This window comes from Theobroma cacao, chromosome 2 (genome assembly GCF_053813885.1).
Source record: "Theobroma cacao isolate CCN51 chromosome 2, ASM5381388v1, whole genome shotgun sequence".
NCBI classification, from domain to species: Eukaryota; Viridiplantae; Streptophyta; class Magnoliopsida; order Malvales; family Malvaceae; genus Theobroma; species Theobroma cacao.
Genome location: NC_142640.1, coordinates 8,953,034 through 8,967,533, shown reverse-complemented (window position 1 = coordinate 8,967,533; position 14,500 = coordinate 8,953,034). Strand labels below are relative to the sequence as shown.

At 32.0% G+C, this 14,500-nt stretch overlaps 1 protein-coding gene across 1 annotated transcript; it reads left to right on the top strand.

The window, feature by feature from the left end:
* Positions 1-2,745: 2,745 nt before the first annotated feature.
* Positions 2,746-14,298, top strand: ALATS (Alanyl-tRNA synthetase). Its single transcript, XM_018115744.2, has 23 exons — positions 2,746-3,098; positions 3,378-3,616; positions 3,814-3,954; positions 4,608-4,754; positions 5,041-5,193; positions 5,767-5,896; positions 6,626-6,722; positions 6,888-7,008; positions 7,445-7,504; positions 7,923-7,973; positions 8,051-8,146; positions 8,403-8,504; positions 8,988-9,110; positions 9,745-9,888; positions 10,013-10,084; positions 10,191-10,266; positions 10,346-10,500; positions 10,591-10,699; positions 10,780-10,967; positions 12,897-12,986; positions 13,404-13,586; positions 13,687-13,866; positions 14,018-14,298. Exons 1-23 carry the CDS (start codon positions 2,780-2,782, stop codon positions 14,087-14,089), a joined length of 3,048 nt encoding a protein of 1,015 aa, XP_017971233.2. The 5' UTR covers positions 2,746-2,779; the 3' UTR covers positions 14,090-14,298.
* The last annotated feature ends 202 nt before the right edge of the window (positions 14,299-14,500 follow it).

The window sequence follows — 14,500 nt, the reverse complement described above, 5'->3', positions numbered from 1 at the left end:
TCTGTTTGTTTCAAACACTATACTGAAAAAAATGATCCCAATCTTATTACCCATTCTACAGCTCAAATTTTAAAAGTTTTTAGACCCATTGACTGGGGAGAAAACCTAAACCAACTTCAAAAGTTTTCAGCCAAATTCACAACAACCACAAACCATTGTCCTATTTTTAATTATTGAGATTATCAACAAGCCTGGTTCAATACTTTTCTCTTCAACAACAAATACCAGATATTCTTGGTTAGTATTTTTCAAATTTGGAAACCAATACAAATTTCCATTATGGTTTACACACTGGTGAAATTGGTTTGGTCAATTAAGGGAAATACTTCCTCCAAAATTTGACGATTTATATAAAAAATTCTCCCAAAAATTTTAGCCTGAACCTGATTAGGACAAGTTACATGTTTCAATTCATTTTTTCTCAAAATTAATTATCTCTTGGATTACATCATAGGATTATGCATATGATATTGATCCCAAAAATGGAGCACTTATGGTTATTCGCACATTCAAAACCAAGTGGTGGGACAAGTTTGATGATAGGAAATATGATCATCAGTTCCTCGACAACTGGTTCAGCAAAATTTCAAAATTCTACAAAACAAGGCAAATTATCTCAAGAAATAGCAAGATTACTTCAAGCTAAATCAAATACAAGTACATTGCTTGCCCAAGCAAAAAACAAAACTAAATATAAGAGAATCATGGCAGAAGTGTTCAGCTTCTTTTCATTTTGATGAAGAACAAGAACAAGAAGAAGACTCAACGACTTCAAGAAAAACCACTAATCCATTCAAAGATGAAGACTAAATTCCCCTAAGAAGAAAATGAAAAGAAGACAAGACAACCTCTGCATGCTTTGGACAAAGGGAATCAAAGCGGAAGAAAAGAGACGAATCAGTCAATCTTTCAAAAATAAAGAAGACAAGACAGCCTCTGCATGCTTTCGACAAAGGGAATCCAAGCAGAAGAAAAGAAACGAATCAGTCTTTCAAACACCAATAATTAATAAATAAATGAAATGTAAGAGAAATGTAAATACAAATGTAAGATGTTGCTTATAAAAGGTCTAGAAGGTTAAGGAAAAGGCAGGTCCTTTCAAATTGTAAAATTTTCAACATTTTCTTTGTAAAATTTTCTTTCTATAAAATCTTCTTCAAGATCAATAACATTTTCTTTTAAAAATATCTTCTTACCAGAGATCCTGAGGTATATATATATATATATAAGATTTTCTATTTATCAGTTTGTCTCAAATTCAAACGCTGTCTAACATCAAAATAACAACAAAGTCGTAATTCCCTGCATTGCAAACTTACAAAAACTGTAAAATAATTTACAAGTGACAAAGAAATAAACATTTATATATGGATTATTATTCATATCATTGTGAAAGCTATTGGGTGATTGATTTTCTATTGGTCAATTTGTCCCAAGTTCAAATGTGGACTAAAATCAAAGTAACAACAAAAATAAAAACAAATATCTAGTACATTTCCAAAATTTTTTCTTTGGAATAATATATAAATTTTAAATTATTTTAAAAAATTCAAATAAGTTTCTATACTTTTATTGTATTCAATCAAATTTTTATACTTTTATTTTGAACCAAACAAGTTCTTATATTTTTTATTTTAAGTTAAATAAACCTTTATGATTAATTATTGATTTAATCAAAATGTTATTTATTATTTTATGTTGCGTAACGCTGATATGGTATGTTAAAATATAATAATTGATTATGATGTGACATACTTACGTATTATAATTTATTATTATATGACATGTTAATTTGACATAATAATTTGATCATATGACATTTTTTTACCTTCCACATCAATGTTATGTCAATATTGTTTGAATATAAAATGATAAGTGGTATTTTTCTAATGATAATTAGTTAATCATTAATAATAAGGGTTTATTTGATCCAAAATAAAAATAAAGAGTTTGATTGAACACAATAAAAGAATAAAGATTTATTTGAATATTTTTAAATATTTTAAAAATTTATTTAAACATTATATCTTTTTCTTTTTAAATAAAACCCCATTAAAAAAAGAAAAAAAATTTGAAGTTACAAAGGAACAAAAAAGTCAAGACTCAAAATAAATTACTAGTAAAGAGTAAATAAAAAAGCATCGCACAATTTAGTGGTACATTATTATATCTTAGAATTAATTTTTTTTATGGAGTTAGAAATTGGCATTAGTAGCAAAACATTTTTGGTATGAAAGATAAAAGTAGTGTAATGATTTAGTGTTCTAAACTTTTGCATATCACAACTTATGTAATAGAAATGCACACAAACATATATTTTTGCATTTTTATTTTAATAAATAATATTTTTAATTTTTAATTTGTAAATAAATTTTTTATGCATTCAGACACTGGTCATCAATGGATTTTTTTTGGAAAAATGTAAATAGAAAAACAATTACTACAATTATAAAACGATTTATACATACATATGTATATATATATATATAACCCCTCTCTTTGAATCGAACATGTAATCAGTTAAAGTGAAGTGGGTAACAACGGATTCCATTCCTAGATTCTACTTGTCGAAGGGAATCAAAAGATAAGAACTTCGAGATAAATCAATAAAAAAATTAGAGGATTGATCCTTCAAAAAAAAAAAAAAAGATTGTTTCTGACATTTAAAAAAGACTATCAACATTAATATATTCCCTTTAAATACAAAAAATATAATATTCATATTCGCACACGCAGGCGCCTATAAATAAAATCTGGTTGCGTTAGCGTTAGAATGTGAATGAAGGCCACTCTGCTCTGTAACAATATTTTAAGCCTCATAGCTTATCCTTGTCTAGTGGCGGCGCCAAGAATTAGGGCATCTAGGGTTTTCAGTTTTAGTTGTCTCTCTACGATCACCAGCAATCCTCCTCCTTGTTCTTTTTCGTCTCTCGCCAAATCCGCAACGATGCCGGGTGTTGACCCGCCGGAAATGGAGTGGCCTGCGAAGAAAGTGAGGGACACCTTCATCAAGTTCTTCGAAGGGAAGAATCACGTCAATTGGAAATCTAGTCCAGTTGTTCCTCTCAACGATCCCACTCTCTTGTTCGCTAATGCCGGTACGCTTTGCTTTTCGAATTTTCAATTTCGTTGCAGTTATAAGTTTAAACGGATGAATAGGCGGATCTTGATTTATTTTAATTTCTTTTTTCTTATTGTTATCCTGACATATTTGTTTAGTTGATTTATGAGTAATCGAAGTGCATTTTGTCAACTTTGTAATTCTGAGCTGTTTTTATAATATGGTTTGCTTTCAATTATACTATAGCAGTTATCTAAAATTACGTTAAGTATATTGTAATTCGTTTTTGTTTTTTTTTTTTTTTATGATTGAACAGGTATGAACCAATTCAAGCCGATCTTTTTGGGGACTGTGGATCCCAACACAGCGATGAGCAAGCTCAGCAGGGCGTGCAACACTCAAAAATGTATTCGAGCAGGCGGGAAGCATAACGATCTCGATGATGTAGGAAAAGACACGTACCACCATACTTTCTTTGAGATGTTAGGAAATTGGTCTTTTGGGGACTATTTCAAGAAGGATGCAATTGAGTGGGCTTGGGAACTCCTCACTAAGGTATATCATCCACATTTATTTGTTATTGACACATTTATAGTTTTTTAGCGTGTGTCTAGCATATCTTTTTGGATAGTATTTTCTTCATAAACTAATTAGGTAGCAATTTGATTAGTCCAGGTTTGAAATGCTGGGTGCAAGTACTCTGCTCTTTTTGAATTTTGTTCCCACATTTTCTACTTGTTGTTGAACTACAGGTTTACGGCCTGCCTACAGAACGTATATATGCCACCTACTTTGGTGGTGATGAAAAAGCTGGTCTTCCACCTGATAATGAAGCTAGAGATACATGGCTCAAGTTTCTACCCCCTGGACGTGTACTGCCATTTGGTTGCAAAGTATGTTTTACCTCAAGTCTTTTTTCTTTTTTCCTGTTAAATTTTGCAATAAAAAGAGGTCCTCTTTTCCGCTGTGTTGTGTGATCTTGTATGTTCATATGTTTCTTTTCTTCCTATGTCTCGAGGCATGAGAGCTCATAACAGTTTCTGTTATCTTAAGAGTATATCTTGAATCTTCCTATGCATGATTTCCACTATTCTTCTTTGTTGATGAATTAAAGCTATTCTTGGAAAGCAAAGAAGCAGAGAAGGAAAAGAAGGGATGTTATTATGCTATTATGGGCCTCATAGATTCTAAAACTTCTCCCAAAATTTTTAATTTGAATATATATGCCCTTCTATATGTGTATTTGTGCATTTGTGCTGTGCTCAATTTTATGATTGAGATCTAGTGTCATCTATATGTCTTATTTGAAGCAGGAAAAAATTTATTTGATAGAAATAGAGAGTATAGTTTAATTTTGATATTTGCAGTGCATAAGATGAATTATTCATGAAAATCTTTATAGTTACCTGTATCTACATGTAATGTAGAATTAATGTGGTTTATCTGCACCTTATTCTAATCCAGTCATTTTAACATATTGCTATGATTTTCTAGAGTTTGGCTACATTTATGGTATATCTAATTGGTATTACACCTTTCTTTGTAGGACAATTTTTGGGAGATGGGCGATACTGGTCCTTGTGGACCTTGCACTGAAATTCATTATGATAGAGTTGGCAATCGCGATGCTGCTTCATTGGTGAATAATGATGATCCAACATGTATTGAGATATGGAACCTTGTTTTTATTCAGGTATATATTGTTGTATTGTCTTATGGTTAACCTTTCACCATTTTCTTAATTTGCCTATCTGATATGCATGTAGCTCATCACTCTTAAAAATTGAAAGTTAATTCCTGAATTTAGCCCTGGTGACATGTGTCTGTGCCTGTGTGGTGTTTTTATATGGGGACAATAGGGATATTACTAAACCTGCTTTAACCACTTTATATGTTAGCATGCCATGGCTGCTTTTTCTGGCAGATTACAGTTGGATTCATTAAAATTTTTCACTGATGTATGCATTACTCTTATACAGTTTAATAGGGAAAGTGATGGCTCTCTAAAACCTCTTCCAGCAAAGCATGTTGACACTGGATTGGGCTTTGAGAGACTGACTTCGGTACTTCAGAACAAGATGAGCAATTATGATACTGATGTGTTCTTGCCCATTTTTGATGTTATCCAGCAGGTTAGCCTGGAGATTTTTTTTGTATTTTCTTTTCCCCTGCTTTTTTGTTAATTAATAGCATGATTCATCAAATCTTTAAGTTTCTAAAGGTATATACATCACAAATGTGTCATTTCAAGGTTGACATTTGCTCATGTCGCATGTTTGAGAGATGGTCTGACATATACTATTGTTTTCTTTTCCTAAATTCTATTTCTTTCTTGTAGATGTTCCATAGGGAAGAAAAAGGAAAAGGGCACTGTATAATTGCTCCAATCAATTATGTTCATCTATGTTAACACTGACATGTGCTTACACTTGATGGTGATGTATATATTGAAATCAAGCTTGATGCTTATGAAGAATTATGATACTTTTCTTGATCTTCCTCAGCACTGTAATAGCTTATATGCTTTTGTTTTCCATTTCTGTTAGAGAATATATTCGTTAGTTGCTAGTCTGATCAAATATCATGACATTTGATGGTTTCTTAATTTTTTGTTGACTTTCATAAAATGGTTGTTCGAACTCTGAAGCTATTTTGCGAGACGATACTGACATGCATAATTTTTCATAATTCTCTCTTTTTAATAGGTTACTGGCGCACGTCCATATTCTGGAAAAGTTGGGCCAGATGATACTGACAAAGTTGACATGGCATATAGGGTTGTTGCCGATCACATTAGAACTCTGTCATTTGCCATTGCTGATGGTGCTTCTCCAGGTACATATTTACATGAGGTTTCTTGTTGCATGTCTTTTTTTTTTCTGTTTAAATTCAGTGTTCATCTTTCTCATGATTGATCATTCATTTTGAAAAAAGGGTAAAATTTCCTCCTCTTCCTCTTGTGATTGTTGGGGAGGCTCTTTTGTTGACTGCTAGGATGTTATGTGTGTACGACATAAAGAAGAGTGACTAGCAATTGGATTAGTTTTTGTTTCTTTTGCATCTGCTATTAGCTTATATGACAGTGTGGAGGAGACTGGGTTTTCTTTTGCTATACATTTCATGGTGTGTACACGTACATTAACTTATCCTGTTAAGAGCGGCTTTTGAGCAAGGCTGCTGGGCAGTGATGTTGCTGAAAATAAAGCATCTTTCTTGGGGTCATATGACAATGACAAATCCTCTCCCCAAGTTTATATTATATGATACATTTTTCTTTCTTCATTTTCATGATACACATTTTTCCTCAAGATTTTGTTGAATTTCAGCTCTTCATTGTTCTTTTCCTTTTAAAAGTCTATTTAAATGCTGAGCACCTTATTATAGACACTTTCTCATTTATTTCTGGTGGATGCATTATCAATTTAACCGGGGATGGTAAGTGTAGATTTGTTTACAAAGCATTTGTTATTATGTCATGTATTTAGGCAACTGGGATTTCTCTTTGGAGGCTCTTTGTGTTTAGTATTGCAAATGTGATTCATGATGTTTGTCTTTGGTTGTTAGGCAATGAGGGGCGTGAATATGTCTTAAGACGTATTCTTCGCCGTGCTGTTCGCTACGGCAGTGAGGTCTTGAGAGCTCCAGAGGCATTTTTCAGCAGGTAGGAAAAACCAATATGTTACTGTTGTTTAGTTTTGTTAACAATTGAAATCTATAATGCAATTTATGTCCCTCTTTAAAACAATTCAAGCAAAATTTGTAGATACTAGCTTAACACTAATGTCATTAACTTGTGCATGGTGTTTAATTATTGAGTTGAATCCAGGCTTGTAAGTATTGTAGTGGAAGTGATGGGTGATGTTTTTCTGGAGTTAAAGCAGCATGAAACACGTATTAGGGACATTATTGCAGCAGAAGAAGCAAGTTTTGGAAAGACTTTGGTGAAGGTGAGGTTGAGTAATTTTTTGGTCATTACTCTTAACATGTATAAAAAATCAGGGACCTCTAATTTGTGTCATGATTTTCACATAGCCAAATAGATCTTTCTGTTTGCCTTTTTGACCTATTTTTATGATGGCAAATGCCATTTCAACGAAGCAAAACATGTTTTGGGGTTCAATTGGGGTGGGGGGGCTGGGCTGTTTGACACTGCAATGTGTTAAGCTGCCTTTAATAATAAGTTTGCATCTTGGCTGTTGACTTCACCCCTTCTTTTAATTACTACTAATATTTAAAGTTTTGAAGTTCAATCAAGTGCTCTTCTTTATTTCATCTGTTTAGCTGTGTTACCTAATCAGTTTTAGGTATGATCTTCCTCTAATGGTTAGTGTATTGCCCAGCATTTTCAATGATAATCATGGCCAATTGTCAACTTATGTTCAGGGGATCGAGAAATTTAAGAAGGCTGCACAGGATGTTCAGGGGAAAATATTGAGTGGGCAGGTAACTGCATTTCTATTTATCTTTTTCTTTCATCGAGGACAACATTCACTATCAATGCATTATGCAGTCTGCTTTGAATGAATTATTCTATTTTTACTTATTTTCGGCACTTAGAGTGGTTTATTGGAAGCTTTAAGCTAGCTTTCTGAGCTGCTTTTTGAACTTGTTTTTACTTTTTTCAATTTTTTCAAAAATCTCTATGCAAGTTTGATGATGGTGAATGCTCTTAAGAATTCGGAGTGTTGATCTTGAAAAGCAGACCTAATAATTTAAGAAAATTTATGAACTTGCCTGTAGAGGCAGATGACATATACATATGAACCTGAAAGGAATGTAACTTTGGTTTTGGGCATAGGAGTCTTGACCTCCTTTCTTTATACCAGTGGCTATATTCAGCTTTGTTATGTCTTTTTGGCAGGATGCATTTATCTTGTGGGACACATATGGGTTTCCATTAGATTTAACTCAGGTAGGCAGATCGCCTTGGTTTTCTTTCTATATATTAACCTATTTGCCTCTCCATCCTAATTGTCTTTATTGTTGCAGTTGATGGCAGAGGAAAGAGGTTTGATAGTAGATGTTGAGGGTTTCAATAATGCCATGGATGAGGCAAGGGAAAAGTCAAGGAGTGCAAGAAATAAGGTAATGGGAGTTCGATTCATCTATTCCATTTATCCTTTGTTAATAATCTGCTAGATTTTTTTCTTACATTCTCCTTTTAATGAATAAGTAAAAGACGCTAGGCATTTTTAGAGACTATATTTCTAACCGAAAAGGAAACAGTTGATGCATCAAGAAGCTGAAAATAGTTATGAGGCAAAACTATCTTAAGGTAGAGGGGAAATTTTCACATAGTTGTGGTTTTTCCTTTTTCCATGCTAATCGAATCTTTTTGCAGCAAGCTGGTGGTGCTATTGTCATGGATGCTGATGCTACCTCTGCATTGCACAGGAAGGGGGTTGCTACAACAGATGATTCCTTCAAATTCATTTGGTTCCAGGTCTGCATGCATCTTTATCTGTAGATGGAGCTTTAGTTAGATTGTCATTGAGTTTGATTAGTATGAAAGATTGCAAAGTTTAATGAGTGTTGGCTACTGAGAGATCCTTGTATTACAACTGCAGTATGCCTGTGTGGGGAACATATTTGCTTATCTCTCTAATAAACATTTTAAGATAAGGTGAAAATTCTATTGAAGATGGCAAAGGATTTTTTGGTGATTTTGTATCTGATATTATCTAAAAGTTTCATTCTTTGGTTGATAAACTTTCATTTCAGTCTTGAATGAGATTCCTTATTCTCCTGTTTGATGTATTAGAACATTAGAGCTAAATGATTATTTATTGCTTATAGTATCAGAAGAGTATGTTCCTCAAGTTACTCTTTTTCTTTAGAATTGAAATAGTCAGCTATGCATTCCTATCCTTCTCATAATGGGTATTCCATGTTTTAATGTTTCTCAACTAGTCTTTTACTGTTTCAGGACCATTACAGTGTAATAAAGGCCATCTACACTGGTTCAGAGTTTGTGGAAAGTTCCAGTGCTGGCGATGATGTTGGTTTAGTTTTGGAATCTACAAGTTTCTATGCTGAGCAAGGTGGTCAGGTATTCTTCTCAAGTGCATAAGAAATTGTATCCTAACAATGTTTGAGTTTACTTTTCATGTTTGTATGATCCAGTGCTGTACAGTAGGTTGGTTGCCTCAAACATAGAAAAAATTGGTTATACTGTGAGCAAGAACTTATAATTTTGGGGCTTTATTGTTTGGGAAATGATAATCAAAGTTTTAATATTGATTTAGAATGGAAAAGATTGAATTTTGAGGATTAAAGCAAAATAAAAAGGAAGAAAAGTGCCTGCTGGCCTGGAGCTATGGACAGTAAATTATGCTTAGGATTGAAATTTGGTGGTTGCTTTGAGCAGGGATTGGTCAAGGTTTTATAGACAGTTTTATTAGTTTTTACAAGGAAATTTCTGCTTGTTGTAACTTTTTAAGTTTGAAAAGTTACTTGAAAATAATGATGAAGAAAGGCAACTATGATCCAGACGTATTTCCTTAAATAATACATTCATTTATTGCATGCGCCCTTATTTTTATATGATTCTATCCTTAGCAATGCGCATATGTTCTTTGAAATTGAACTAAAAGTTCCATCAACAAAGAAAGCAATGAGTTAAATGATTGCTTTCTTTTGTTTTGCTTTCTTTATTCACCTGACATATTTTCTTCTGGACATAGATTTTTGATACAGGATCTCTTGATGGTTCCTTTGGCTCATTTCAAGTTTGTAATGTTCAAATTTTTGGAGGTTTTGTACTCCATATTGGTTCGCTTTCTGGTGTTACTGGCAAATTCTCTGTTGGTGATAAAGTAACTTGTAAGGTAAAACCATACATTTTAAATTAGCTTTTTATTTTTCAAGTATCAATTATTTTTTTTCTTCATCTATAAAATGAATAGCTTCTTTTCATTTGCAACCTTTTCAGTATTTCAATCATTTCTGCAGGTTGACTATGATAGGCGTGGGTTGGTTGCTCCAAACCATACTTGCACGCATATGTTGAACTTCGCTCTCAGGGTACACTTAACATGCTGATCTTCATAACTCGTTAGTCCTTTTTGATATTATTGTTATATTTTTTAATCACTTTTCTATGTTTCTCATCCTCATGATTTAAATGCAGGAAGTGCTTGGCAATCATGTGGACCAGAAGGGGTCCATTGTTCTTCCTGAAAAATTGAGATTTGATTTTTCCCATGGTAAGTTTGACCTAATTTTATCCTATTTAGTTTGAAGTATGGTTTAAGCTGTTGCTAAAATTTGATCCAATGTTATTAGATCCGAACAGAGATGGTGCTATCAATGCTGATCATTTGAGGAAAATTGAGTCTATTGTGAACGAGCAAATAAAAGCTGAGTTAGATGTATATTCAAAGGAGGCAACACTTGCTGAAGCCAAGCGTATCAATGGTTTGCGAGCTGTTTTTGGAGAAGTAAGCTTAATCAATTTCATCATCATGGCTTTCTAATTTGGCTTCGCACATTTGTTGTGGTAGTTATGTTGTGTTATGCTTTTAATGCAGGTTTATCCTGATCCAGTTAGAGTTGTGGCAATTGGTCAAAAAGTGGAGGACCTCCTTGCTGATCCAGAAAACAAAGAATGGTCATCGATTTCAGCAGAACTATGTGGAGGTTAATTTCTTTATTTGAATGACTTTACTAGAAGCCTTGCTATGAATTTTGTGTTGAAGTGGATTTAATGGTGTTTATAGGTACACACATAACAAATACACGGGAAGCAAAAGCCTTTGCTCTTTTATCTGAGGAGGGAATTGCTAAAGGAGTTCGAAGGATAACTGCTGTCACTACTGAGAGCGCTTTGAAGGCAATGGAACAGGCTGACCTGCTTTTAAAGGAGGTAGATGATGCATCCAAGATTGAAGTAAGCTTGCTGGAGAAGGTCAGTTTCTGTACTTGGGTCTCTAAAACTTTTAATGATTGGAAGTTCTTACTATCAAATTCCTTTATTTTTGTTGTTGTTGCTATTTTACTCTTATAGTACGTTTGATTCACGGAATAGACAGGAATAGTAATATAATAGAATAAGTATTACGTAGTTTGGTATAATGAATGGAATAGGGTAAAAATAATTATTATAATTTATTACAGTCTTTGATTGGCAATAATAACTTTGGAATAAGAAAGGAATAGAAAATAAAAAGATAAAAATACTTTTTATTAGATATATGATTATTTTATTTTATTTTATTTTTAAATATTAATATTTTATTTATAATCTAATTATTATATTAAAAATATTAATATTTTATTCATAATTTAAATGTTATTATGATTATTTATTTTTAAACATTAATAATTTATAATTTATTTAAAAATATTAAAAATTGATAGTTTAAATATTAATATTTTATTTATACTTTAATCATTAATATTAAATGTTATTATGATTATTTATTTTTATTGCAATTTATTTTTTAAATATTAATAATTTAAATTTTATTTATAATATTGATAATTTATCATTTAAATATTAATATTTTATTTATAATTTAAATTTTATTATGATTATTTATTTTTATTTAATTTTATCTTTTAAATATTAATAATATATATTTTTAAATATTAATAATTGATTATTTAAGTATTAATATTTTATTTATAATTTAATCATTAATATTATAAAATACTACTATTTTATCTATATTTTAAATGCTATTATGATTATTTGTTTTTATTTTATTTTTTAAATATTAATAATTTATAATTGATTTAAAATATTAATAATTGGTAATTTAATTTATAATTTAAATATTATTATGATTAAAATATTAATACTTTTAATTAATTTTTAAATTTAAAATATTTTATAATATATAATTAATAACTTAACCTTTTTATTATAATAAGATTTAATTTTCTCTATTTGCATTTTTCATTTTTTGATTTAAATTGCACTTAGTAATTTAAAAATTAATATTTTAAAATATTAATTTTTTATTTATAATTTAAATACATTATTATTAAAATATGAAAATATTAATAATTTTTTAATTTTAATTAAAAATATTAATTTTATAAGTTTAAGTTTGTAATTTTAAAAACAAATAAGGACAGTTTAGTCCAAAACATTTGAATTTTATTCCCATGGTTGTGGAATAGCTAATACCATGGGGGAAGATGGTATTATTAGCTATTCCAAGCTTTTACCCAATTTTAAAGAATAGCCATTCCTTTTGGAATGGCTATTCCTTCCCCACATGCAAACCAAACAAGGGGATAAAATTTTGTCAGGAATAGAGGGGGAATGGCTTAGCTATTCCCCCAACCAAACGTGACCTTATTCTTCTTGCTTTAAGGTGACTTCTGTGTTTTTGTCTTCATGTTTCCTAATGTTGTGTTTCCAGTTCAATTTATTCCATTTTTCCTGAACTTTTGTTTTAGGGCATATTTCTTGGGTATTTAGTTTTCAACTTTGTTATGACTATGATTTTATCTGCTCTCTTACTCCCCTTGAACAGAAAAGAACCATAGAAATGTGCCTCACTAGTTTCTCATGGTTGGACCATAGGTATTCAGATTTTAGAGCTCCTTTGTTACCTAGTAAGGTTGATCATGTAATTGCTTTCTGGTTATACGTCTCCTGCTTCCTCATGCATTCTCATACATTATGTGCAGTTATCATCATTTTTTATACAAAACTAGCTAAACTGTGATAGATTGTAAAACGCTTGGTCTCTCCTTTTCATCTCATTTAGGGGTGATTTCATGCCATTTAAGATGTTTTTTTGTTAAACAAAAACATCCTGCAACAAGGAGTATTATACTTTATTTGCATTCCATTTTGAAATTTTACTTTGCATCTTTACAGAAAGTGGCTTCTTTAAAAACTCGTGTGGATTCAGCATCAATTCCTGCTGCCAAAAAGGCTGATATTAGGGGCAAGATCGCCCAACTTCAGGTATCATAGCTGAACTAAACAAGACTTTGTATCAACATCAAATTTAGTTATTCTCACGTATGTTGCCTCTGACTTCTTTGCATGCCATATCTTTTGTAATTTATGGAATATGTGATGCATCCGTTCCCTGAAATGAAACACATTCCTTAATATATGCATGTTAGACCCATATTACATACTTCAAAGCAGAGATGTGGGTATGAGGATATGACCTTGTAAATGCAAGTAGAAAGTCCTGGAAAATTTAATGTGTCTGCATCAAACATATAACCAAGTCTGATGCTAGAACTTGAGTTGGAGGAACACATTTCCGGATTTGATCTTCTTGTTTAGTTGTTTGTAATACTAAACCTTTTCTTGATGTTCATCAATGTGTGTTATGGTCTTAGATTTTTAAAAAATCGTTTGTTTTATCAGAATCAACTGAAAAAGGCACAAAAGAAGATTGCTGAAGAAAATATGCAGAAAGCTGTCAAGATAGCAACAGAATTGGCTGAAGTTGCTGCCTCAGAGGGAAAGACCTTCTGTGTCTCCCGTATTGATGTTGGTTTAGATGCAGCTGCTCTTCGTGAAGCAGTTTCAAAAGTTATTGAGCAGAAGGTTTCTAGCTAATTCTGGCCTTACCTCTTTTCAATTAATTGAGTCTTTTCAAAATTTGTTTCATGCACATTTGTGAAAAATGTTGTGATTGAATGAACAGGGAATGCCAGTTATGGTTTTCAGCACTGATGAAACTACAAACAAGGCTGTCGTTTATGCTGGCGTGCCAGAGAAATCAGCCCAGAGCAAGCTATTGGAAGTGTCAGAGTGGTTGACAAATGCACTTGGGCCTCTAAAGGGGAGGTGCGGTAGAGGGAAGGGTGGTCTGGCTACAGGACAGGTTCGTAACTTGGTGCTTAAACTTCACTTAGCTGTGATAAATATTTGGATTTGTATTTCTTAATACTTGAATCCAGTTGCATGCTGTTGCGCAGACTCAACTTCTTTGCATGCCATATCTTTTGTAATATATGGAATGTGTTTCATTTCAGGGAACGGATGCATCACACATTAATGAGGCCATGGATTTGGCAACTTCATTTGCATCAATGAAGTTGAGATGAAAAAATTAATTTTCTGAATTTTTATCTGTGCCGTGGAAGCATTGTTTGCTGCTAAATTTTATTGGTAAAATTTAGGTTGCGGCAAGTGCATTGCCACAGCAAGCTACTAGTGATTTATTCTAATACTGTTCCTCAATATATTGTTACATCACCATACGTACGTTATTTAATATATAGAAGAAAAATGTGCAACTCTATTTCTTCAGTCACTGTAAATTTTTTGTGCCAGAAGGCAATTTTTTACCCTTTGAAACATTGATTCTCTTTTTCTTTTTTTCTACAAGGCAAGATGCCAGAGTAACAACGCTTATCTCTCCTTTCGTGGTGTTTATTTGAACCGTTCTGTTGGTGCACTAACAAAAATTAACAGACTGCGAAGAATTCTTATTAACGAAAATGATCATAAGATGC